This window comes from Festucalex cinctus, chromosome 10 (genome assembly GCF_051991245.1).
Source record: "Festucalex cinctus isolate MCC-2025b chromosome 10, RoL_Fcin_1.0, whole genome shotgun sequence".
Lineage (NCBI taxonomy): Eukaryota > Metazoa > Chordata > Actinopteri > Syngnathiformes > Syngnathidae > Festucalex > Festucalex cinctus.
Genome location: NC_135420.1, coordinates 21578598 through 21606430, shown reverse-complemented (window position 1 = coordinate 21606430; position 27833 = coordinate 21578598). Strand labels below are relative to the sequence as shown.

At 40.2% G+C, this 27833-nt stretch overlaps 1 protein-coding gene across 1 annotated transcript; it reads right to left on the bottom strand.

Annotated features, from left to right (window-relative positions):
• Positions 1-201: 201 nt before the first annotated feature.
• atf6 (activating transcription factor 6) lies at positions 202-27599 on the bottom strand. The gene is made up of 16 exons (XM_077533789.1): positions 27392-27599; positions 26251-26348; positions 26003-26090; positions 25660-25757; positions 24512-24635; positions 24009-24212; positions 21998-22155; positions 15884-16069; positions 15515-15606; positions 14177-14323; positions 12113-12208; positions 11871-11973; positions 11181-11251; positions 9958-10069; positions 7757-7841; positions 202-1430 (listed from the first exon to the last, which is right to left on the bottom strand). The coding sequence occupies exons 1-16, from the start codon at positions 27486-27488 to the stop codon at positions 1234-1236; spliced, it is 1956 nt and encodes a 651-aa protein (XP_077389915.1). The 5' UTR covers positions 27489-27599; the 3' UTR covers positions 202-1233.
• Positions 27600-27833: the final 234 nt, after the last annotated feature.

The window sequence follows — 27833 nt, the reverse complement described above, 5'->3', positions numbered from 1 at the left end:
TCCTTACATTCTGTACATGTTGGTTTTGTTCTTTGTAAAAGCTCCTGTAATTTGTAAAACCAAATCGCATCTGTCGGACATGCACATTTCCTCCGGATAACTACCAGTATTAGAGGGTGATCTTGTCAACTTCAGAAAACGACAAAAGACTCACTGAAATCAAAACAAAACCCCAGCCAAAAATAAATAAAGCATCTGATATGCATACAGAAAATCCAGTGTTTATTTTGGTGTATGCACAAAACACACATCTTCCATTGATTGAGTACAACTGCAATGACATTACTTGGGAATCAAAAATATATTTCTGAAACACAGACAGTGTTTAAACATGAAATATTGGGATAAAATAACCATGTAGCAAAACAGAGCTGGACTTAACTTGTTTTCACAATTGTATTTCTAATCAGAACTCGAAAAAATCCCATCTCTGCACGGCAGTGCAAACTACTAAAACTTTCATAAACTCTATATATACACATTGTTTTAAATTCAAAAGACTTTAATTGCACTGTATGAAAAGTGCAATATATTGTTCACATTTCTCCCCCAAAGGACACCTTTTGAACTAATTCAATCTGCGAAATCTTTTCATATAAACAACGCAACAAAAAGACACAGATGAAAACATACAATTTTGTCACACAGGTTACGACAATAGAAATAAATACGTACACCATCTAAATTGTTGAAATATTTTCAAATAAAGCGACAATCTTCATCAAGAGTAGAAAAACAAAAAACACCAAGTGCATACACTTGTGGTCAGATGTTGGAGAACACGTGACTTCTTGAGCTTCCTGTATGTAGCTGTGCTCAATCTCGCAGTATTTCTTCAGAAATTATACATACAAAATTAGCTGTAAATTCAAATCAAATTTTGCATTTTTAGAAAAGATGTCTGTTGAAATGCTTCAATATTTTTCTTTAGCTTGGTTGATTCAGACATGAGGACCAAAAAGTGGACTTGAGGATAGAGCTGCTATGGTGTTGTGACGGGGTGACTCAGGGTTCACTGCTCAGCCCCCTGCTGCTAAGCAATTACCCGCACGTGGGACGTCTGAGGTTATGCGGGGAAGTCAATGCAGCTACACAAGGAGCTAGCGCCCAACACTTTACATGGTACCTTCCGGAATTCAGGCCACAATGAAGAATGTGGCGACTGGACTAATGCATCGTTTTTCTTCAAGTCTTTTGTTTTGTTTTTACCGATGGTAACCGTTGACAGTGACCCTAGGCCGACCCCATGAGCACGCCGACAGGAGGGGCGGCCTGGGCATCTGCTGGTGAGTTCTGATAAAATGCTTGCGTGCGGTTGACCCGGAGCATTGGCGGGATGGTGGCTGAGCGGATGTGGAGGATCCTGGTGTCGGTCACTTCGCAGTCGATCTGCATCATCACCTCAAATTCCTTGTCTTCGATGATGCGGTCTGTAAAGACGAGATGCAAATGTTATTGCATGGGAGAAAAGTGGCTTTTTTATTACTTGTGTGACTGTCCAACCAATCAAAGTGTAAAATTTAGGGGTGCACTGATTACAATTTTCTGGCCTATCACCGATCTTTCAAATGTTAGACATTTTTAATATGTACAGTAATTGCAAATGTCTCCTTTAATTCATCTCCCAGTTTCTCCCCTATCAATATCGTCACGCCTTAAAATAAAGACTGAGAAAGGACTTTTTTGAGGCAGCTGGAGGTTCGCTTACTGATGGGAATCTGGAGGTGAGTCACGCTGGATTTATTCCTCATATAAGACAAAGCGGCTTGCTACGTGAGCTAGACACGCATATTTGCGAGGAAAAAGTGGTAAGAGAGAGAAAGTGGGGGGATGCGGAGCTATCGAGCCCCTTGTGGGTTTAGAAGAAGAGACAGTTTGGACCGAGACAGTAACTTAACTGACCCATCTTGAAATTTACAAGCATGTGGTTTTTTTAAACATTGGAGGCAAACATCCATCAAAAGAAAATATGCTTGTAAAAATCCTTCGGGAAAGGCAAATCTATTAAGAATAATAACAGTGTCACTAAGATTAAATTAAAGAGCCATTCATCAGCATGATTTGGGAGAGTCCACCCCAGAGGCACCAAACTGTTTCAAGTCTACTGTATTTTTCCTTCCACCTGTGCAAAAAATCAGACTGCTCCATAGCTTCGCAGCATCTTCACAGGCTTCTCTTTTGGAGGGACAATACAGGATTCTCCCTCTACTGTCTGGAAGATTCCGCAGGCGTTCATGTCATTAAATGCCCGTCCTGACTATGACCTCATCTACTCTACTCGCACCTGCAGTGGAACACACTTAGCAGACCTCTTTGGATGGGATCCAAACTGAAGATCTGTTACGTTTTGGCTATTTAAAAGCAAGATTCACGCTACTCCATTAAGAGTTTGTGAGATAACACAGGTCGGTCCAACTTGTACTCTAAATGGGCAAGCAGCAGTGGTGCTTCACAAATTTTAATCCACAAGCCACTGAAAATGTGGTTTAGGAGAGCACGGATTTCAACTCTTGCATTGGATATCAATATGATCGGCAGCCGCTGTGAATAAAATGCTCAATGAGATGAGAGATGCTCTGCTTTGCTAAAACCAGATGTCAGAAATGACTGCACGCCTCTTTGTCCATTTGTGCCAAGTTGTTGGCTGCAAGTACATAAAACGATCATTTAACGAGTCAGAGTGACACAGTACGTTTACATTTGCGCCACCTATCAAGCAGAGTGATAGTTGTACTCTGAAAATAAATACAACCAATCTGTCAAGAGACTTTTTTTGTTTTTTAACATAATGCGAGTATTCCCAATTCCATATCTTGGATACCTCCATAAAGAGCACGGGTCATATCTATTAAACCTATCTCCAAGGGTGTCACGCACACTTAAGACTGCAACTGATCTCTGAGAATGAACGGGTGACTTTGTCATACAGAATGTTCCAAGAAAGGTTAGGTTGACGTATGCCAATTCCTGTTTTTGTTTTGAGACTTCAAGCTCAACTATTGCTACCCTATAATTACTTTTTAAAAGACACCACAATTCTAATAATTACTCTGTAATTTGCGGGCTATGATCTAAAAGAGATCACATCCCGTTTCAGGGCCCTTATTTGTTTCCTCTTACCGTCAACCCTCAGTCTTTCACCGAATGAACCAAATAATAGTCTGAAGGGCACGATGGAACAACTACGAGACAACATCAGACCCTTTGGTGATGCTGCCAAATCTGCCCACCGCCCCTACACGGTCTCCTTCACTCCTTTACAGATACCATCTGGAGGTGTTCCACAACATTTCAGTGACACCGCGAGCTGCTGCAGCCTGATAAAGACTGGAGGTCTGGCAAGGATGCCTCGGAGTAATCCGGAGAGCCATTTCAAGAGGATGCTATCTGCCACACTGGCGCCAATGCTAAAATAAACGTTTATGGGTGACCTGACAATGACCTAACATTTTTAACCAAGGATGTAAATAGCCAATATTAAATAAACCAATGCCACCAAAAGGTGAAGACTATACGTATTATGCATAATCTGCAGTCCAAAAGAAGAAGTCAATTTAAGATATGAGCGCTAGACGGTAGCGAACTCAAGTCAACTCGGTTCACAACAAGTAGCAGTTTGGAAGATTGTAAACAATGTTTGCTTTCAAGCTGTTTATCACCACTGCCAATTGATGTCAAACAAAGACAATTACATGTTGTGTATTTAAAACATATGCTTTTGAGTCTGCTAGCTTAATGTGAACGCAAATGCAAAACAGCATTGGGCTAATGGGTAGCAGAGATGTTAGAGCGTTATAAATGGTGAATATTTGAACACTAAAGTGCAGCAACACATGTAGACAGACAATCCAACAATACCCATGTAAATATTCTTCACCTTATACAAAAAAACCCCAACAAATATTACTTCATCTTACGTAACAGTTGTGACCGTCCTCTGTTTATAGCTGTATGTATTATAATGCCCCCGGTAGCCAAGGAACGCATACCAGAAGGAGCTGCACAATGAATTAATCGTGACGCACAATGTGCTTAATTCTTTACATTCTATTTAATTTTGTTATTATGTTTGTGCCATTTTTAATACCAAAATTTATGTTGGTGTTTTATAGGCTACAATGTGATTAATGGAATTTCGAATAATTTCAATAGGAGCATCTTTTCCAGCTTTCCCAGCTTCGTACACCTTTTTGAAAAATATATAATTTTGTTATTGTGATAATTATTTTCTCGATAATGGACATTTTAATACCTATGGAATCAGAAATTGAGGGAAAAATGCTCCCCTGTACAGGGTCCCTGGAGTCAAAAAGTTTGAGAACCCACAGTAGTACACCTGGTTCAAATTTGGGCACAAGCCGGTGAATTCCCTTGGAGCAGTCTGTTAAGTAGGAACCATGGAAGGAGCCAAAAAGGCCTTTTTTTTTTCAATTGTAATGATCTTTCAGGCAGAATTGGTTATACTTCCCCGGGAATCAGATCTTGAATGTTGTTGCCATTTTATGTACATACAGTACGTGATATCTGAAAAAATAGCACCAACAAAGCACATTTACTTCGTAAGTACAGCAAAAAAGAATCACTCATGCTGGTGAGAGCTCTAATGGGGATGCACTGTTTAGATTCGGAAAGTAGGAAAATCTGAATCCGGCGCTTTACCTGAACCCCCAAGTGACTGCTGCCGGTTAGCCGCAGAGACCATGCACTCAAGAGTAAATGGACCGTCTCCCATGCTTGATCCACCTGTAAATGATGTCATCGCCCAAACATTCCTCTCCTTCCAAACATGTCACTTCCACTTGATTGAGCTACTTTCAAACTCTACGGCTCATTAAATAAACACACACGCAGTCCTTATAAGGAGCCATTGCTCAGTCTGACACAACTCCGGAGAGATGCCAAAAAGGCCGAGTAACTTTTACTCGAAACCTTTGTATGCATTTCGAAAGCTATACTGTTCAGTTGGTAACCAAAGATCACTGCATGGTAAGTTTGTCCACCACCAGATGAAAACCATTTAGTGACTGGAAGCGAAAGGCATTCCTCAACGGGGATCTGGAAAGTATTAGGATCCACTGTGGAATAATCAAGCTCCAATGAGAGGACAGCGTCGCTCACCCAAGTTGCATTTAATCGCTTGGAAGTTGGGGAAAAAAAAAATAAAATAAAAATCCATGCGAGAAGGCGGAGCCATACCAAACAGTCACCATCACAATTTTGGTTGCTCGCCTTGTGGCATCTGGAGCAGCAGCTGCTGCGCTTGCATTTGTGCTAACTTAAACCTGGTGTGAAAGTCCTCACGCTGGGTTCACACAGGTTTGCTTCAAGATCTTTGGGGATGTTTATCTTCAATTTTTATCCCAAACACCCTTTACAAAAAAGGAAGGAGGTCTATTCCCAATGGGCAAGTCTTCTTTGCCGACTACAACACTTCTATGATGATTAATTCCTTTCTATTGGCTTTGAAAATAGAGCAAATATGCTATTGGCCACCTGCCAGAGACAGATAAGAGAAAGTCAACAGAATAATAGATGAAACCGGCAGTGTCAGACGAGGACGACTTCCAACAAGTCTCTATTGACATGCTTTGGAAATGATGACGCAGCAGATCTTGGAAAAGAACTTCATGAACTCAGAAATAAAACACACGCACACTTGAATGATTCTATAGAAGACGCAGACGCAGCAGATCTTGGAGAACTTCATGAACTCATAGAAATAAAACGTATGCACACTTGAATGATTCTCAAGACGGGTGACAGCCAAATGGTGACCTAAGTGTAACAGACACCGAGGGGTTTTTACCTCGCGTCCACCAGTTTTTCTTTCCAATGGGCTCAAGGAAAAGTCCCCGGTATCCACCAGAGATGGCTCACAGCCACCATGTTAGATTAAATAAGCTAAGTGAGCTTGCACATTACTTGCAACTTTTGCATTGCAAAGTACCAACTCAGCGTCCTTTGGGGTGGATTTTCCATCTCAAAAACTACAATGGGAAATTATGTAAACCCTGCCGCATTGAACGGATCAGTCAAGGGAACCTCCAACATACTATACAATGAGGTTTATTCTATATTTACTTCTCAGTATGTGGCTGTCTGACATACGGAGACTAGTTTCATTCGAGAGGAGACCGCAAGTAGAATGAAAACAGACCACTGCAACAAATCAGACGGTGGTGGAGTAGAATACTGTAGCATCTAAAGGTAAGAAACTGTAAAAGGGCAAATAAACAATAGCATGTGTATTTATTTTAGTGTATTCTACTGAAAAAAAAAGGGTCTGCCACAGCAAAGTAGAGACTGCAATTGACACTTGACCCTGTTGATGTGTATTCTACTCCGCAAAGTTGAGGAAGCTATGAATTAGCGAGAGTACGCTAACATAAGCATGTGTATTTATTTTTGTCATTTCTAGCACAGAAAATGTGCCACTAGAGCACAGTAGAGAATATGGATTAGAATATTGTAGCATTGAGAGCTAAAAAACGGCAACAGAGTTCGCTAATATTAGCATGGACATTTTTAGCTGTGTAATTTAGCAAAAGTGAGTCCATACCAGGGTTATTATAGTTTGGGAATTTTCATTTTACTTGGTTCTGTTAGTTTTAGTTATTTTTAAAAATGCTTAGTTTTAGTTAGTTTCAGTATTATTTTTCTTATTTCTTTTTAATTAAATGTGTATTACTTAATATTTAATAAACATCTTGGTAAAATGAATGTAACACATTCCTTGCCTAGCGTTGCATTTCGGCTAAGTTAAATGAAAAAGCAGGCGAGTCGAGCTATTGGAGCCAAAAGCCAAGAAAACAATTTGTCGCCAGGAGCGACGTCATCTGAAGGTGCTTTTCTATTGGCTGCTGCTAGATGACATCACTTCTGTGTAACACACTTCCAAACGTCTTTATTCCGGCTAATATCGAAAAATACTTAAAATCACATTTAAAATCATCCCCAAAGGCTCATGTATTTAATTCATTACCAAAGACTAAAACGAAAATTTTCGCTATAATTATTAGTTTTACTTTTGTAAACATAAAATGTAGTTTCAGTTAGCTTTTGTTTTTTTTAAAAAGCATTTTTGTTTTTATTTTATTTTTGATACATCAAATTCCAGAAGTTCTGGCAAATTTTGAGGGGAATGGGGTTCTACTCAATAATATATATAAGTCAAACGTTAAATGTATCTGGGATGATTTGCGATTTTGAAGCTGCCTCACACAGTTCAATTTTTTTCTTTAAAGGGATTTTTTTTCATGTATTTTAGATTCCTTTTAGTAGTATCATTATTATATAAACATGTCAGGCCTGGCATCTGTTAAATTATTTCAAGTACAAGATTTACAAAGCCACCGCCAAAAGGAAATCACAATACTAAAAAAGCTTTTTTTTTCTTCTTCTTTTTCTTTTTAAGTCTTTGTGCCTGTATGTGGTTTGGACAGTGGCTGTGGAGCCACGTTGCAGCTCAGCTAAATGCAGCAGGGAGAAGAACAGGCTGAGGGACTTGACAAAGGGCACTGAGGACTCCAGATGTAAAATATTTTGGGTAAAAAAAGAATCCAACAATGATGATATTACAGTTTAACAGGCAACACACATGCAATAAGTTGGGTCATGGATGTTTTTCATTCTAAGTGTTAAAAGTACAAGTAAGGCATTCATATGCAGCGTTGCTGAGCTCCCGGCTCGCCATGCATGCGTCCAAGTGCTGACTGATCCATTTCCACAACTGTTGTGAAGAATCCTTAGTGCTTACCGTTTATGTTCATAGCAGGCAACACCACAGACATCTTCGGGCGACTTCCTTTATTGTGGCTGGTGGCAGGAAGTAGCAGATGATCCTGTGAACAAACACGAGAAGGTTATGGAAAGTATTCAACTGGTATTATCCTTTTATAAATTAGAGGCTTCTCATTTCAGGGTGCTGAAAAGATCCTTGTGGTCAATACAATATTTCTTAGAAATGTCACAAACTCAGTCCAATTTCCACGCTGCAGCCTATAATCAAAATGGTCTTCGTAAAGCACTTTTCTGTCCTTCATTCCCAAGAGACGAAAACGGCAAAGTGATTCATTTATGACATTATACATTCAGAGTACTGTGAGATGGAGGTCAGATTTTAATGTTTATTGCGGCTGAGTGCCGTGCGTTCATGCAAACACACGGACGACTTAAAAGCAGCAACTGTGACTGTTTATCATCGCCACTAATGTCATACGATATGACACAATGTGTTTTACTGAGGTTACTAAGAGATCAGTGAGAGCATTACTACTGTACAGGATACGAGGATAGAGAGATGCCAATATTTTATGCCAAATCAGTTATACTTGTCAACAAGCCCAAATATCAGGACGAGAATATGAAATCCACATCAAACGTGAAATTTATGGAGGATAAATCATCTCTCACTAGTAAGCTTGGCGTGTAGTATAATTTATTATTTAGTGGAGCAAGCGGCAACAATTTTTTCATTTCAAAACTATTTCCCATGGGAAACAATGTAAATCGGTTTTTAAAAGTCAGACCTTGACCAGGATAAATCCTCAATTAGCACGAGTACTTCAATTTTTCTCCTTATCGAGAGGTACATTTTCCATCACCTCAGCTCATTTCACGCTCAAACGGAGGCCACAGGTGCTTGTTTATCTGTAAAGGGCTTAAAACGTGATCTGGGGTTCCACAGGAATAGATCGGCGCAGCATGAACAACGAGCTGAAACTGCTGGAGAGGGCAAAAAAGGCATCATCTATCCACAAGACAAAAATCTAAAATTAATAATGATTGCCTTCAAATTCCAAATTCAATCCAGAACCTTGGCTAGTCTTGTAATCACATCATACGGAGCGGGAAAAAAAAGACCCCCATACTTTCAAATATGTGGATCCAGGAACCCAGGAAACAAAACACACACAAATAAGAACTTGCACGAGAACTGATTTTTGAAAATTAAATTTACCACAATGAGTAATAGTGTGCTGATTTGAACCACGTGGATTATTGCATTATAAATGTGCCGTGACATATCATCCATCAGGTGTGCTCCGGCAAACGATCCAAATTTGTTTAGTTAATCTGAATATTAAATGTCAAAATTTTTTAAAAGGTGTCTAAAAATAAATGACACCGCTAACTGCCTAATTATGTCGCAGCATCAATATTATACTTTTCTTTCTGACAACTCTTTCAATGTTAAAAATGTCAATGTGAATGCAAGTGAACCAGGATTAATATGGCATACATGACGTACCAATTCAGGCTTTGCTACAGATGGGAGAATCTTATTACAAAGCAGCTGAAGATAATTTTAGTACAGCATATTGTCTTCACCACTGTGACCTTCTTGGTGAGAGAGTCTTGATCTTGGACCACTTGATGAAAAATGACAACTAAAGGAAACCTGTTGCATTTTCTTCACACAATGTTACATTAGGTCCTGTATGAGTATTTCTCTGGGAAGGGCAACATTAAAACCCAAGTGATCAAAGACCTTTTATTGAGAGTGATGTCCAGTATTAACCATGTCAGGCGAGGGAAAATAAAAAACAGGCCCCTTGTCTCAACTGAGGTCAAGAAACCTAATGAAGAAAGGCAGAGGAGATGAAAAATGACACGTAGTCGTGCATAAAACATGTACCTCATGATTAAAACGGGCTGAGAAAAAAGGACTAGAAAGAGGTAGTTACACCCATGGGTGTGTGAACATAATACCATTCGCCGCTGTGGACTCACATTAAATTTTCATGTTAAGGAACAGACCTATTACACACTAATTACGATTCATTTGTTAGGCCATATTTTCTTACTCAGTGGACAGTTTACAGGAAAAGCCAAATTTAAAAAGGTTTTTGGCGTATCATCAGTGTCGAGATGTGAAACCTTTATGAGACCTATATTTACGCGATCATTGTTAATATGTCAGATTCGGTTTTGTGAGGCTACACAATCTAAACTCACCCTACGGAAAGACACGACGTAGAACGTGTCGCCTCGCCGGTTCATCTCGGCAAAGAAGTCACTGTACGTGTGAGTGGGTCTGTAGTACACCTGCAGCTCACTGCCAGGGGTCCTTGGGAACAAAAATATGAGATCAGCAAGATGTCAATAGAGTTGTGATCTATCCATCAATTTTCTCATCAGGGTCACAGGTAGCCATTCTAGCTGAAGGCATTTCCATCCTCCATTCAATCAGCATAATACATTGAAAACAAAATGGAGACAAATATGCTAATAATGTTACTGATTTCAACGTAGCTGTATAAAATAGTTGCTTTTGCCTAGTGATTTGATATCAATGACACCTGGGAACTGTTTTGCTGAATATATCTACCTAACTTTTAGCTCCTTAGATTTGAGTCTACTTTGGACTTGTCATTTCAATACCCAAACCTAATAGGAAATATGATCATCGGGAGGAATGCTAATACAATCTGTAAAGTCCTCTGCCTACAATATGAATCAGAGAGAGAAAAATCCTCATACTTGACCCTAGACCGCTGGACCTGTTAAAATCGTTTCCCCTCCGTCCTTCACATTTTCTAGCCAAGGAGGGAAAAAAACTATAGGGGGCCAACAAAACCTATTGACTCCATCTGTCTGATGTGAGTGCAGCTCAGCAGAAAAGGTTTTGAGAGCCAAATCTCTGAAGTCAAGTACTGGGGTCATCCTTTACAATCTGTGCTTCATTAAACTGTAAAAAGCAAGAAGGGGGACAATTTCCAAAAAAGGAGATGAAATTTTACCTCCCATTATGGTTCCATTTAAAGAGCCACTTAAGTCAAATGCTGTTATATGGACAGTTGCTTTATGTAATGGTGTTGTGTCATGGAAAATGTGGATTTTTCTGGTGCAATTTTTTCTTCTTCTTCTAAGTTGCCCTCCGGAAGCCTTTTAAAGCAATATTATCATTTAAAAATCATCTTGATATTGCATTGGCCCGCTTAAAAGGAGAGCAGTATCCTGAAAATCAACCACACATATATATGTACCAGACAAAATTTGTTCGCGTTAGCTGATAAATGCAACTTTACCTCTGTTGAGCTATATTTACTGCAGTGACCTAAAAGCAAATTAAACTTCATTAACTGTAATGAGAGCCTAGAAGTGTTTCTATAAATGAAGCATACATTGCTGGTATAGTAAAAACGAACTTTCTGAAAATAAATGACATCATTACTCACTTTTCTTTGGCAGTTTTTGCGTATGGAACAGTCACAATTTGGGAGCCCTCGGCATCCTTCTGTTCAGTTTTCTGTAGGAAAATTTAAAACATGGTCTCAGTATAGTACCACCGATTAACAACAATAACATTGGCCAGCTGACAAAGTCCAACCTCCTGATTAAGTGTATTGGTTGGGGCAGCTAATGTTTAAAAAAATATATCAACTTTTTTATTATTATTTTTTAAATCACTACTTCAAAAATAATGATAGACGCAACCAAATTCAGACAAGACCGTAAATGAAATATACAGGTGATAACAAAAAATAAATCTACATGTCTAAAAACATACCAAAAATTACAATATATGTGCAGCTATTAGTGATTTAGAGCTACCCAGATGGACATTGAAAAAAAGGACAGAAAAAAAAAACGGAGCAGAAAGGTGGCGGACTGTGCTAATTCCACAGATCCCCCCTGAGTGTTGTACTTAAGTTTCTCATGGTTGCCAGATTAAATTCAGCTCAAAAAGGAGGAATGAGAGAGGGAAAAAAAACGACAAAGGTGTGTGTGGAAGTAAAACGGTGGTGAAAAGACAGGCTCTTCTTTGCAAACAAAGACCTTCATGATGAATACGCTTAGTTCAGGAATAATATTTAAAGGTGTATACAAGGCAGAAAAAAATTGCAGAACGAGCTGATGGGACTTGCCAGAATGGTCCTGGAGGGTCTGAGGTGGCTGTTACTCATGTGCCTGGATTTGGTCAGCTGCAAGTCATGACGGTGGACCCAACCCCTCAACTTGTGGGCCAGCCTGTTGATCAAAGTCAGCACACATTTACCGGTAAACACTTTTTTTTTTTTTTTTTTTTTTTTTTTTTAACTACAGAGCTGGATCCATTTATTATCTATTGTGGGCGAGTAAAATCAGTAGGCCACGCTTTCATACTCACTCAATACACTTGGTCCTATTAACAGGCGGCAGGCATGGGGGCGGCGGCCTGAGGAAGTTCAGCTCCTTCACCACCATCAGGGCCTTGTCCTCAGCACTGCAGCACCACAAAGAGATGACAGGAGACCGAGAGAACATTGATGAGAGTCGAAAACATGTTGAAAGGCTTGGACATGTGCATGTGGGAATTCCGCATTCGTTTTAATGAGCTGTTGAAAATGTTCTTCTCATTAAGGACACGCTTTCAATCCAAAGGGAGCGCCAACATGGCCGCCTGCCTTGCATCTGCAAACACCCGTGACGAGTGGGCAAAAGGAAAGCCAAAGACAGATAGATTTGGCTTCATTCTGGGCACAAAGTGTGACTTTATTGATTTTGTTTAATGCAATGATTAAATTCTAATGGATACCATGTGTAGTGACTAAGGCTTCTGCCAGTCAATACAGTTTGAGCATATGGCAACAGAACATTGTTGATAATAAAAGCTATGTATCCAACAATATGGGTTGAGCTGAAATTGTTCCATGACCAAATTTAATACGTCCCACTTTACTCGTCGTACATTGGAACTTTGATTTTCGTATGGCCTAGATTTAGTATGATTTAGTTTGCATCAATGTATGCATCCGCTTGGTTTTCGTATTTGACTAAGGTTTGTGACTTGGCCATTCATTTCCTGGGATTTATCCGAAAAATATCGTAAATTCGGAATAAAAGGTTCAACAGATGGCAAGACGTATTCCACAATGCAAGCTTTTGTTAACAACTCAAGGGAATAAGCCATCTGCGTAAAAAAAATACGGAACATTCGACAATGTTCCGAGCAAGCGCAAAAGTACAAAAGTCGTCATTAGCTATAAATTGTAGTTTCGTTAAAATGCAAGCACACACTTGCTTTCTTTCCACATGTGTTGGGCCTCTTATATTAAAAAAAAAAAACAAAGTCAGACAGTAAAATGTAGTTGGAAAAAACAAAAACAAAAAACAAATGTCAGTTTCCTGCTTTAGATAGTTTCCACTACCAAGTGACGCTCGACTTTGTTAAATTAACATATCGTAACAGTTTCTTTACATTACCTTTATCGTTTGACCACCTGGACCTACAAAACGTAACCAGCTGGGTGTTAAATATGGTTTGTATACAGTCTTCTATGCAAGTCTTTTACAGCCACCAAATGACAAAATCAGAAGTTAATACCTGTCAACATATACTGTTAATATAACTTATGGAGGGAGTTCCTGTAATTGCTTGCGTGCTGCTGATGTTGAGTGTCTACATCTGGAGCCCACCGGCAAAGGCGCTTGTTACCAAAACGTGGGCCATCAAAGAAATCCCCCTCAACCTTGGCCAACTCTCAAGGTCCTGGAAAAAGTTGTGTTGGACAACATGTCAGACCACAGGGGCCTGATCATAACGCTCGCTGAGGGGGCCCATTATTAACCTTTCTGCACACACAGCTTCCAATTCAGGCAGACCCCCCCAGAATAGGTTGCATGATCCCCCCCAAAACCTGTCCTCGCTGCAAGCATTTGGCACTGTCACCCCCTTTTGAAAATGCTAATGTGTTCCTTCCTCCCGGCATTGGTTTAAAGAAAGCTGATACTACAGGTGACTGGCTTGTATTAACAAGTGACATAGTGCTCATGTATATCTAACAAAACACAGGCTGACAATATTGTGGACTCTAACCACCTTGCAAAACATCATTTTCAGGTCATGGGGGTGCATGTACCAAATAAGAATGTTATTTGTGCAATTTACAAATGAGACTTGCTGGGCCTTGATTGCGTTTAAAATAGAAAGAAAAATATATAAGCCCTTGGAAAAATAAGCTGTTACTAGTGATATAAAACTGGATGTCAAACATGGCCTGACCCCAATTTCCCACCATGTTACTCAAAGCACAGCTCAAGGGATGTTTGAAAGCAGACGTTTGGATAAGAGCCCCTTGCGCTCATGTTTACGCATGTCGTAATAAGCTGGTACCAGTCCAGTCCAAGCCCGGAGCACAGGTGCATCCTGGGCCGCAGAGTCAACGCCACGCTTGGGTGTCGAGCACGTTACCTGTCAGCCATCTCGACGCCGTCGTTTCCAACAGGCTCGGGGCCCGCCACGGCCTTGCTGTCTGCTTCCGGGGAGAAACCTAACAGGTGTCTGCTGCGCTGCACGTTCACAACCTCTAGCCCGGAATCCGAGTTTCCCTGAAGCTGACTGAGGAAGGCGGAAATAAAGAAAAAGGAGAAATTAGGACACTTGGGATGATGGAAAGCAAAAGGAAATTCCAAGTGGCCCTCATCCTGTGCACATAGGAGTTAGTGAACTCTGATCTAGTCTGTGCGATCCAAAGCACACTGAAGAGCCCAGGCCGTGTCCTTCAATGCTTTTACAACACCAGGTGGCATTTTCATTTTCCATTTCAAAAAGGAATTTGGCATGTCAAAAGTGGGCATATTTTGTATGTTTTATTCCATAAAAACGCACCAACACAAGCAGGCACTGTCACTCAAGGAAATCTCAGCTACAATGTACACCACATAAGCAACAAAAGGACAAAGTTTGTATATGTAAAGTACAAAGTTTTTATAAGTAAACGCTTCATAGCTCAATCTTAGATCCAGCGCACATTCCGAGCACAGAGTCAAGCTTAACAAAGTCAACAAATCCAACTCGCATCCCTTGTGGAGGACGTCCTCCCAAAGAGAAAACAAACATTTTTATAACATGACATCAGAGAATCTGTTGTTATACTTGGAATAAAAAAAAAATCCCAGCATTTGCAAACTGGACCGAATTGAGTTCTTTTATATAACCCGTCTTAATTTGTCTGATGTGGTAATAGTGAACGCGGGGATGAAAAAGGAACGGCCGCGTCTGTATTTTATACCACTCGTGGAGCGTGACATGTTTTGTTCTAACGGTCACACCGTGTAAATGTTTACATCCCATCAAACCCCAGCAGGGTTGTTCTGAGGTTTATTCACCTATTAGTCACAAAGTCCTATAAACTCTGGAGAGAACATCAGAGGAATGACTGCAAAGATGACTAAATGAACATTTATTTTCTTCAGAGAGCAATCTTACTCAAGGATATCTACAGAATGGACCACTAAATTCTTTCAGTTCATGGATTCATTGCAACACATTGTCTGCATCAACCGCTTTACTGTAATCAAGTCTTCGCTAAACCTAAAGTTGGCCAGTGATTTGACAAACTGTCAACAGACTGATTCAATACAAACTAGTTCGCACTGTTTTCAATTAGCCTTTGGATAATGTCGAACATGACAGGCAGGAGTCCCACAGTGAATCATCAGGATTCCCATTTATTTCCTCTTGTGAATCCACCGTAAATTTTACTGCCAACAAAATAAAGACACCCGCAAACGTCTACTCAAGTATTACCTTATTGGTCCGATAGAAAGCACGAGGAAGACCAGGACCGCCATGAGGCACACAGCTCGTCTCTTGGGAGCCGTTGCCTTTAGCACAGAATTCTGCAGGGCGGGGGGGGAAAAAAGACATTTTAATTCAAACGGCATGTCTAAGGCTAATTATGCATGGCGCCATTTTGTGCATACATGTGGGACCTTTTTACCAGTGGTGGCAAGTACTTGAGTCCATTTTTGGTACCTGTATTTTAACTTTTTATATTTACTCCCTTACATTTGAACACAAATTACTCTGAACTCCTTTTTTTGTCAAATTGGCTAGTTCTTTCTTCACCGAGAGCGTTAACATCGCCTCGCAGCTCGTCGATATCTCGTTGCTCACCTCACTCCGCAGGCCTTCCAGTTGCTTCTTGAGGCTGCCGTTCTCGCTTTTGAGCACCGCGTTCTCAGACAGCGCCATTTTCAGGCGCGCTTCCAGTGACAGCAGATACTCTTTCTTCTTTTTCCGCGACAGGGACGCCGACTCGCGGTTCTTTATCATGCGTTGCTGCCTCTGGGAAAACTTTGACTGAGGCCAGAAAAGCGGGACAGACAGAAAACAAGGGGTGGGAGAAGAAAAGAACAACACGTACGATTATGACTCATGTCACAGGATTCATCACATCTGGAGGCGTTTGGGGAGCACCTATCCAAACAGGACGAACGGGGACGGCTGTGGTGTGAGAAGGCAATTAATGCCCACACGAGCCACCTGCTGAGCTCCTTACACTGGTGTGACATCATGTTTATACATGTTCTGTATAGCTTTTCATTCCTGTGATGGATGTCTCCAGTCTTGTATAGTATATTACATATTATCCAAATAGAAAGCCACAACTTCACAGTGCAGCTTATTTGTCGTGGAAATATTTTCTGTATTACCGTTATGGAGAACACCACAAGAAAGGAAAAAAAGTGTACAGAGCAAACATCCTACTTATACTAAACATTGCGGCAACTTTTGATTACAAACATACAACTACAAATGTTGACAATTTCTTAGACCAACCCAAAAGAGCAATGTCACGTTTCATCCCATTGTGTTAAATTTCCATTACATTATTCATCTTCTGGGTGTTTGTGGTCAAGAAGTGTGACAAAAGAGGAGTGACAAGAGCAGAAAGCTGGCGTGAAAAACAGAGACCAGAGCGCCAGTAAAAAGAAACACGAGATAGAAGGAATCAAATGAAGGAAAAAAGGAGGCCAGGGTTGCCTCACTCACATTCTTGTTTAAGACAAATGATGGCAGTCTTAAATAGAAATGTTCTGCACATCTGTCAGTGGGTTCACGACACCCCTGTACCTACTTCACACCCCAAAGAGTCCTTAAGTGCACGCGAAAAAGCTCCTGTTGAAAAGTATTTATATCAAGATGCCTTGAGGACCTGAGGAAGGATGTGTTTATGGAGCCTGTCATTCCTTTGAGAAATGATTTCCTATTAGATGCACAAACTCCTCTAATAAATGATTGAAGAAGTTTAGCTACATTTGAACACTCAGTGGAAGTCATACAATTTCAAAGCCAACTTAAATTTCAGGGAAATAAAATGGCCAAAAGGTTGGACACGACAACTTCAATCAGCTGCGTCAACTGCTTTACTTTCTTCAGATATCTTCATTTTATAGGGAGAGCAAAGTTAAGTACCATTGTATGTAAATACATACCTTCATTAAGTACCTTACGTACCATTGTAACTTCGTTATGTTCATGACTGGCAATTTTTTCTTATCCATCTTAATAACAGTCTTTTTTTGTTGTTGTTGTTTTTATTCCCCTAACACTGGAATTCTCCAGTACCGGTACGTTCTACCGGGTAAATTGTGTGTCCCAAAATGTTTTATGTTCAACCTCAGACGGCCTCCTTGATTGCTATAATTCTTCCACACTGACTTTATATTGTTAACAAACAAAACCAAAAACATCTTCACGGATTTTTTTTTAGCGATTTATTTAGCAATTTAGAGTCCAGTGTTGTCTGCATGCTATATTTAAGATGGCATTTCACACAATGACACCTTAACTCATTCAAACCCAAAAACGTATAAATACGTTTTTTAATACTTTGTCCTGCCCTCATAAAAAGACTTTTTTTCCTTTTTTTGGCAATGCAAGAGCATACATCAGGCTTTGATACAGCTTCTGACATAAAGAGGTCGCTTAAGCAATGGTAGTTATTTCAAAAGAAAGGCCAGCAGGTGGCAGCAGAGTATAAGAGATCAGCCAGGGCCATGTTGCAACAAGCTCTTTTTCCCAGTGTTTTCAACAGGTTTGTGAACGATGATGAAACTGAGCTATATCTAATGCTAATTGATGAAAATGTCTTTCTTTTGGGAGGTTCCATGTTTTTATAGCACTAGAACAGATTGAATATTCTGTGGACCTTGCAAAATCAGTCAAAATCAAGTAAAACAGCCGGGAGTGAAGGGGGTTGCTTCAGGGAAAATGGCTGGGAGTGAATGAGTTAACTCATTCACTGCCTTTGACAAGTATACTTGTCAATTGTATTTTTTAGAGCGGTGCTAAATGGGGGCGAATCTGAGCATGCTCCACTGTAAATATCAAACTTGGAAACAACTTTACTGATGCCCAACCACCGGTAGATGACATCATTGCCCCATTTTATAGGAAATAAACACAGTTTCAGAGTCCATGGGAGAAATGGCTGTATTTTGGCAAACCTACATTTTTCTGCTGTCAATTATAAAAGAACGGGACGGGACAAAAAGTAGGGAGTCTATTCTGTTATTTGGTAGATTCGGTTTATATATAATTATTGAATGTAATATCACGTGAGTATTGGAAATGTAAAAATTTTCTATAATGACTGGCAGTGAATGAGTTTTAATAACTTCATTAATACTAGTGTACTAAACTACTACCACAGTAAGACACACAAACGTTTTCCCTGGGGCCTCTAAGATGTCAGGATAAATAGTCCCGGCGGTGATTAAGTTATTTGAATCCTCGTATTTGTATTGCGTCTCTGAGAAACTCCTCAGTCTCCCAGCCTGGATCTGGGAGTCGTGCCACTGGAGCGAGCCTGGGAACGCCACAACTACGCAGTTACCAGGGAGTGGAGCGCGGGGTGAACGTCACCTCGTCAACCACAGTGAGGCTGAACAGAGCAAAAGCGGTGGTTGCGTCTTTGCTGCTGAGAAAATGTTCACCATGCAAACCATAGAAACACATCAAGTCTGCCCATGAGCGGATTACATGGCTCGAGCCGGCCTTTAGAGGGGACCAGCTGCTAGCTACCAGCTGTCAGTCGGTCATGCAATTGTGCAGATGAAGTGCTACCTATGGAGGAAGTGTGTGATTAAACCATCATAAGTGGATGGGCCTCATTTAACGAGTTGACGCGAGTTCTATTGGATGTCGTAAACAAGGATCATGGTGGCCTGGGTGCGCATGAAAGTAAGATGACTGTCAGTCTGCAGAGTTTAAAAACAAAAACTGTACAGACGTTACGTTAGAGGTGTTTTCACAGTATAGGTCAATATTGAATGCAAATCCTTTAATATCAGCTCACCAACACTCATCTTGCACGCCGTGCGATTTACTCAATCACCTTTGGATAATTAAACATGATGTCTTTTGGCTACACTGCCCCTCAACCAAAGTCTGATGCGATAGGCGCCAACACACCGGTAACCCCATCTTGATTCCTTCATTGGAAATGCCTGCACTTATTTTTCTTTTTTTCGTCCCGCAGATGGATAAGGTGCTAAATATAATATTTTGGACCTTCTTCTGACTTAGAGCCAGTCACAAGAAGGAGTCATGCCATCCCACCAATGAGAAAACAGCATCATCTCTGCATTTTCTTGCATCTGGGTCACTTCAGCATAGGAACAATTGGTGCTGGCCTCTTCCAAGTTTTAAACACAATGCTATGCAGGATGGGAACTAAGACGCATCCAATTCCCACACATTCTAGGCGAGTTAAAGCAACCAAACGTTGCTTTTATGCGGTTGCTTGCAAATTATGGGATCAATAGCGTTCTTTTGTGTAAACTCAGAAATGTTTGCCTTTCACTAACACTTCAAATTCCATCATTTTGCACTTGCAGTGCAAAATTTTTAAAAGCCTCAATAGCAAGCCTCAGATGCTGTCACAGACTAACACAGTTCAAAAAATAGAGGTATCCAAATGCAACACACTAAAAATGAACAACTGTCAATCAATACACCACCCAATACATTGCTGGGGTCTCCCTTAAATCCCCTAATCCTGCAAATGGAAGATTTATGGAGGCTGATGAGATTCATTCTGGAGCAGCCAAATCCCCCGGCTGTGCAGGAGCGGCATTACATAGCAGGGACCCCAATCCCCGATGGCTGTTTACAGCTGTTGCAAAGGCTTCATCCTGCACAACACCTGTCTGAGGCACGTAATCGTTGGCAGCCGTTTAACACCCAGGCTTATATAACCGAACTATAAGTCACGATACAGTAACACATAGACACACGTAGAGCAGATACTAACACTTGGCACAGGAAGGCCATGTTTAACAGGCATGTGACGTTAGATGTGACCCGGCATTTCACGGCTGAATAGATTCTCAATAAGAACGGTGTGACCTACTTACAGGCTTTTTTAGTTGACCTTCACCATCTCTTTGTGATGCTTAAAATAAACTGATTTAAAGAGGAAGTCAACCTTAAACATTTCTTGACAATAATATGTTATATGTGACCTCACTAGTCTTAAAATGACATTCTGATTAATATTACATTTGTAGAATATGAGTTATGCAGCCAAATACAGCCGTTTTTATCTATCTCAGGGGGCGGCCATTTTGCCACTTGCTGTTGATGTAAGATGACATCACAGTTGCTCAGGGCTCAGGAAAAGACCAATCATAGCTCACCTGTTTTCTGTAACTGAGCTGTGATTGGTTGTTAGCTGAGACCAGAATAACTGTGATGTAATTTTCACTCAACAGCTAGTGGCAAAATGGCCGCCCCCTGAGATGGATTAAAAACTTAACTCATATTCCACTAATGCAATATAAACCAAAATACCGTAGTTAGACTAATGGGGGCTGCATAGAACAATAATTTTTTGGAGGGTTGATTTCCCCTTTAACTCATTCGCTCCCAGTCATTTTCACATAAGCCGCCTCCATTCAGATTTTTTAACTACTTTAAACAAATGTCAACAAGTACCACACCTTCTATGAAACTTTATTGACTAGTTTACATTTACAAATGGCTTCTGACCATTTTTTCTCTTTTTTCACAATTACCTTTTTGTTTTGGCCTAAAATAAACCACTGAAAGACAAACTCTTCTCCACTAATAATTTCTCCATTTCTGAAATTCATTATCCTCTTAATTATTGTTTCTTCCGAATAGCACACAAAGAACTCTCGAAAAGCGCTTAATGAAACGTTTTGGCAACATATTAAACAGCAAACACAGCATGTGGAGACCCATCTCCCAGGAAGAAAGGCGACAAACAGAGCTGTGAGAACATTTCTCAAATCATCAAAAAGGTCAGACGAGAGCGAGCAATTGCGAGCAGCGACGCTGCTGTGGACCGAAGCCCGAAACAACACTCAGGGTCTGTGTAACAGAGGCAAACAATCCGGACAGGCGGAGCAAGATTTGTAGATGTAGTTTAAACAGAAACAATGAGGAGGATGTACATGTCACTGCACAGACGGAGCATATCTGGCCGTCCTTGGAGCATCCTAACCTACACACATTATTGTTAAGTCTGCTAGAAAAATGATAGATTCCAGATGTAGATCATGACCAAAAGTTACTATATTAGTCCTTGGGTCACACAGAAGCCACATAAATTGCACTGTTTTTCTTTCCTTCTTTCCAATATTTTAAATATAATGCAGAGTACTGGCTTTGTTGCAAAATGAATGCGTATAAATAAATGGTTCCTATAATCATTATTGCACTGTTTCGGGAATTTACGTCCTGGCTTAGAGTACGTGTGGCCGCATAGTGGACTTGTGGTTAGCACTTCTGCCTCACAATTCTGAGGTTCATGCTTGAATCTCTGTTGCCTTCCTGTGTCAAGTTCAGTTATTCCCCCTGAGCTTGTGTGGGTTTTCTTTTTACGTGTATTCCAGCTTCTTCCCATATTCCAAAAACAAGCATGGGAGTTTAATTAAAGACTTTAAAGACTATTGCTCATAGGTGAGTGAATTTGAATGTGAGTGATTGTTTGTCAAAGTCAGTTGGGTTGGGTTGGGCTCCAAATCACCCGCGACCTGAATGAGGACTAGCAGTCTGGAAAATGGATGGACAGAGATTGTCTGACTTCCAGTTGCTGACAGTTCTATGTTGGGGTCTAGTGGGTGTGCCGTTATTTTCGCTGGCATATGATGCCGTTTTGATTGAACTCTACCTAGCAACAAGTGGCAAATGTGGCACTCTTATGTCAGGCACTGAGCATAGTATTTCCATTCCAAACAGTAAAAACCATTAACTCACATCGTCATCCGAAGAAGGGCTTCGAAGCGTGACCACTGGTGGCGCGGCGACAAGCCTGTCCTGGGCCAAGGCTGGCATGGCGACCATGTTGCCATTAACAGCCTGGGGGGTGCTGATCTGTAGTAACTGGCTCGGTTGTGACAGCAGGATTGGCTGGCCTAAACAAAGAGACATCACATTTGAGTCAATATCACCAAAGGGTACATTTTGAGATTTTATAAAACAAGCTGTGTGCAGGTATATGATAATATAAGCAACATGCCATATCAGTGTTGTGTTTAAATAGCTTCGGGCTGGCACAGAACCTCCATTAACCTCTCATCTTTTAACAGCTCTCACTGTTTACAGGTGGAAGAGAAGTTGACTATCTTCGACCTGTTATTTATTTATTTATTTATTTATTTATTTTTTAGAGTCCACATTCCAAGTGGGAGAGGTGTCTTAGTAAATGTGCATGTGTGACCATGTTTGAAAAACACAGGTTAGATGTGAGAAGAGGCTACGCCAAACGAAAGCACATTAAAACAGGAGGTAGCCCCACAGGAACTCTACTTCCAGGAATTATTCCCAGTGATTCTTAATACGAAACTGCCTGTCAGAGCTAATCAAGTGTTAGCCACCTCAGCTAATTAGTGCGAGTGTTGTGCCAAACACTTCGAAATTAGGGCGTTGGATATAAAAGCCTCAAAAGACCAGTTTGTTCTTTGCAAAAAGTACATTACAGCACAGGCAAGACTACAAAAAGAAAACATTACTGTTATTTTTCTTCCATATGATTGATGCAAATTGCTTGATTCTGTGAATAATCAGGCAACTTTAGACTTCGGTCTCGGGTGCAAAGCTTAGATATATCAGATTTGGCCATCTGTAGCCTCGGCTATTACGAAGTGGACGGCGGAGGAGCCAAGTTCCTATTCAAGGCAAGAAAAGCTCAGCAGGACGCCGCCAACTTGGATGAGAAGTATTTACATTGGCCTAGGTGTTAAAGATGGAACACATCATAGACCAGCCTGGTAAAGCAGGACGGGAAACGCATTGAAAAGGGAAGACAGATAGATATTGAGCTAGATACGGTAGATGCATAAACAGTTTATCTCCTATCATAGAGACACAAACCTATGCATGAATTCAATCAGTAACATGAAGGCATTATACACTGAGAAACGAAAGCAAAGTTGATTAATAACTGCTAAGTAAAAGCATTTTTTTTTTGTCTGATTGTAATATAGTGTACTTGAATCAATCCCTGGGCTACTACAACTAATGATATTAATACTAATAGTAATTATTATTATTAAGTTTGTCAGCCAAAAAAAAAATATCAACAACTGGTCGGACAGCCTCAGAAGAGATGAAATGTCTCAAATTTTAGGAGTTAAATGGTCTCCAGCCCTGAGATCATCCATCCATTTTTATTTATTTTGTTTTTTTTTTAAATATCTTTGTCCTCATTAGGCTTGCCGGAGAGCTGGAACATACCCCAGCTGACTTGAGTGACAGAGGGGGTACACCCTTGGAATGGTTACCAGCCAATCACAAGGCATATTTAACAACCATTCACATCTACTGAAAAATTAGTCTTCAATCAACCTAACAAGAATATTTAGCAATGTGTGTTTTTTTTTCAATCACACATTTATTTATGTAATTATTATTGTAAAAAAAAAAAAGCTTTTGAACATAACAAATGTAAAATGATAAATTCTAAGAGAAATTAGAGTAATTTAGTTCATTTAAAGACTATTTGATCGTTTAATGTGGCACTTTCAAATGTGAGCCAACAGTACCCTCTGCTGGTTACTTAAAAAATGATGCTCTTTGTGTGTGTGTGTGTGTGTGTGTGTGTGGGGGGGGGGGGGGGGGGCATATACATTGGTAATACAACAGTTTTTGTTATTTATATTGAAAGTGTTAACCAAAAGTAAAACAACACAGCAACAGATGTGGCTTTCAGGCGATAAACATACTTGTCTGATGTAATCAAACGTAACGTACACATCCACGCTAATACCTGGGGAGGGCGCTGGCTGAATGTTGATAGGAGCTGCTTTGACCACAGGCAGCATGGTGGTCTGCAGGGGCTGCAGGATGATTGTCTTGGGCTGCAGGGAAGCGGCTGCGTGAGCCAAGGGGACAGCTGCAATCACCGGTTTGGGCTGGATGGAAACTTTGGCGCTCATCTGAATGGGCCTATTGCTTGACTGTGCTGGTTTGGCTGTTTTGGGAAGCCAGGGAAGGAGACAAAAATACATGACAGGTATTATTTATGCTGTGATTTTATACTGCGATATTATCATTTTTGTTTTTGTGATTTAACCGTTATTACTACCCCCTGAAAGGCAATCAGGAAGGAAAAATGCACAAACCAAAGGCCGCCATACAGTCACAGACAGCACCTGTGATTTTCCTTTTGTGCAGCTGACCAAAGAGGTTCCCGAACATTGTTTTCAAATAAAGTCACCACTGATATCTCTCAGAACAAAAACAGTCAAATTGGTGGTGACCACAACTCACATCGTGCTGTTTGGCTGGTCCTCTTCGGCGCTTTCTTTGCCGGCGGAGTGATTTCCGAAATCCCACTGGAATCGGAGCACACGGACACTGGGGAAAGTTGCGACTGCGGAGACAAGGCTTCATCCTGCAGGGAAAATGTACATTCAGTATATGGAAAGACGGCACATGTGTTTATCATGAGTTGAGAATGAATTTAACTTGTTAGTCAAGAGCCACTGTCTTATAAAAATTATTTAAAAAGGTATTTGCAAAAATGAAGTCTCAGTTAATAAATCTGGTCCATTCTTCAGTCATGTTAATAAACACCCTCAGCTACTATTAAAAAGGAAAGCTACTTGACATGATGATTTATTGGTTATGAGACAACAGAAATTATAATTAATAGAATGCTAATGCAAACTTTTTGCAAATATCATAAAAATAGCAAATGCCGGGTCATAATGGGTTCATTGTAGCACAAAAATAGTGTAACTTTTATAGTGCAACATTTTCTTTACATTCAGAATATTAGTCAGTCGCACTTTTTTTTTTTTACTATATTAGTTACAATTTTATTATTATATATTTATCACTCTGTTGATTGTGACAAACCCACTCCCACTGCCTCATAAAAGGCATCAATTTTGACAAGTTACAGAGAATGGTCCCTTGCCACTATAAGAGAACTACCACCTGTACATCAATTTCCTCTAAAAATGTAAATAAAATAGACTCAAGGTCCTTTTTACATCCTTGAGACTGTCTTCTTATTGTTTGCAAATATATGTGCAGCTCCTTGTGACAGTGTGAAAACATCTGCCCTTTAAATTATGCTAATTTGACAAAACCTGTCAACACTTTTTGTATTAAAGGAAGCAATGAGGAGGTAACATCCATAAGATGGACCATAAATACGAAGTTGACAAGGTGTTTACAGCTTTTGCTAATAAAGCGTCTCTCAGGAGTGAAGAGTGTGCTGTATACAGTCGGTGTCTGTCAGCCGTGAGCATCTGTCCATGTTTGGGTACCATCTGGGTTTGTGCACATATGTAAATCGGACGCAAGTTGGGGGGGGGGGGGGGGGGGGGGGGGGAATTGAGGGTCAAATTTTCATTGAAAATACAAGTCAAAAGGAGAAAACTAAGAAGGTGTGAAGGCACTGGACTTACATGTAAGGAGTAAGGGGACGATGCATCCGCAGCTGTGGGGGATGGGATGGAGCTCAAGGTGTGAGCAGGTGATAGAGAGTGCACGCTGCACTCACCGTCTGGATGCACAAGGACAAAGACAACACAGGACATTTTGTTCACGAAGCGTGCGCGCAACCAACATACTTCTTCGTTAGGCCTCGCTTCGAGACAATTAGTTAAACAAGGCCTTTATCAATACCAAGAACCTGCTTTTCTTGAATTTAAATCTGCATTCCATCGGATCTCGTATGTTTCTTGCTTGTGTGGCCAGACTTTTAAGGTCACACTGCACATGTACTACAATGGAGACATGTTGTTCTACCTGTACTTGTGCCTGTGGTGCTTGTGTAGCAGCCTTCAGTCCATGCAGGTATAGAAATATCAAAGTCAAGGTTTGGACCGCCGTATGTCTGAAACACCAAAAAGACATGTTTCTTATGGCAACACACTCCACTTGAATACATATTGTAGACTAAATTGAGAGCAATTTTCAGCTTTGTCTGTTATGCAGCTGCATTATTCACAGTCATGTCTTTTGAAACCTAAATTTGAAGATAAGTTAGTACTCACAAAGTCTGTGTTCTCAAGGATTTTGAGCAAATCGTCTGCGTTCGCCAGGTGTTCAAGTTCATCCCAACGGGGTTCATGTTCATCAAAAAGACTGATGTCTGAAGGAAGAACCAAAGTAGAATTTAGGGGGTTGAACGAGACAAAGAAATGTTTATATAACAGATAGGCAGGCAATATTTTTGTTTTTATTTTATTTGAGCTTTATATAACGGTAGTTTTATTTAGTATCTTTCTCCTTAGGACATAACAATAAAATGTGATATACTTGAAAACAGTTTTACCATTAAACAGAGCACTGCCATCTTAGTCATTTTAAATTTGTGGGAGTTCACATACAATAAAAACAGCTACATTGAAGCCATTTGCATTTCCTGCCGACATGCCGCTGGGAATGACACAGAATGACATCCTATTACATCATCACGGTTTAGTTGTTCATCAAAATAAATACAGATTTAATTCCTAAAATGTAAACTTAATATTGTTACTTGCCACTAACATTTTGGCGTTTCAATATAATCACTAGTCTTATATAATGGATTGTTTAATAAAAAGTACTCATTTTTTTCGCACAAAAAGAAATGGATATATAATTTTTTACACGCAAATGTAATAAACTTGTAATATGTCCTACTTTGTGAGAATCACTGACGTATATAAAGGCTAGTAAGTGCCTGTACACATAAAGCTTACGTTTTGAGCATATTTAACTAGCATCTAGTAACTGCTTAATGTATGCAATGCATTATACATTTTTTTCCCACTTTGTATGGTTTTGAACTTATTACATAAATGTTCGTCAATTTGTCGCAGGGTCCTACCTACATTTGAATCACAATTTAAATACACATTTTGGCATAATAATGTAAAAAGTTCTCCTCTGGAACGAGCTTGTTTGCTATGTATTGCCTTCGAACATGCAATCTATTACATCATCGCCTCATTTCCAGTTAGCTAATGCTAACTCAGGCTAACATGAGGAGCAAGGTACACCACCGCTACTTGTCAACCACATTCCACATTAGTGTATTGAAACTTATTAAACGCTATCACGACGCACATGTTGATATTTGTGTGGTGTTCTTGGGTGGTTAGAGAATCACATCAGTTCCGATTCCGAAGAAAGTCGATAAAAACTTACCCCACTCGCCTCCCTGGTCGATGGAGAAGCCCGTTTCCGGGTTCATCATATAACAAGGTTGATGGCTATCGAAATCTAACGTTAAATTGGACGACATTTCCCTTCAAATTCATTCGTAAGTTGAATGTCAAAAAAATTATAACCCGGTGAGATCAAACAACGTACATCAACCGAAACCGACCGGAAGAAAAGTGTTATACATGACGTAATTTTTACACGTCTGACTTTTGAAGAAATTACGGCATTCACGGAGGGACAAAAGGTGTAAGGGCCGGTCGCGCTGCTGTGACGCGTGTTGACCAGTTGGCGGCGGTATTGCATTACGAACGTTTCTTTCTGGATTTTACAATTAAAAAAACAAAACATTGTCAAATATTTTGTAAGAAATGAAATGTTTACAACAAAACTGACTGAATGACAAATGGCGCAAATAATAACATTC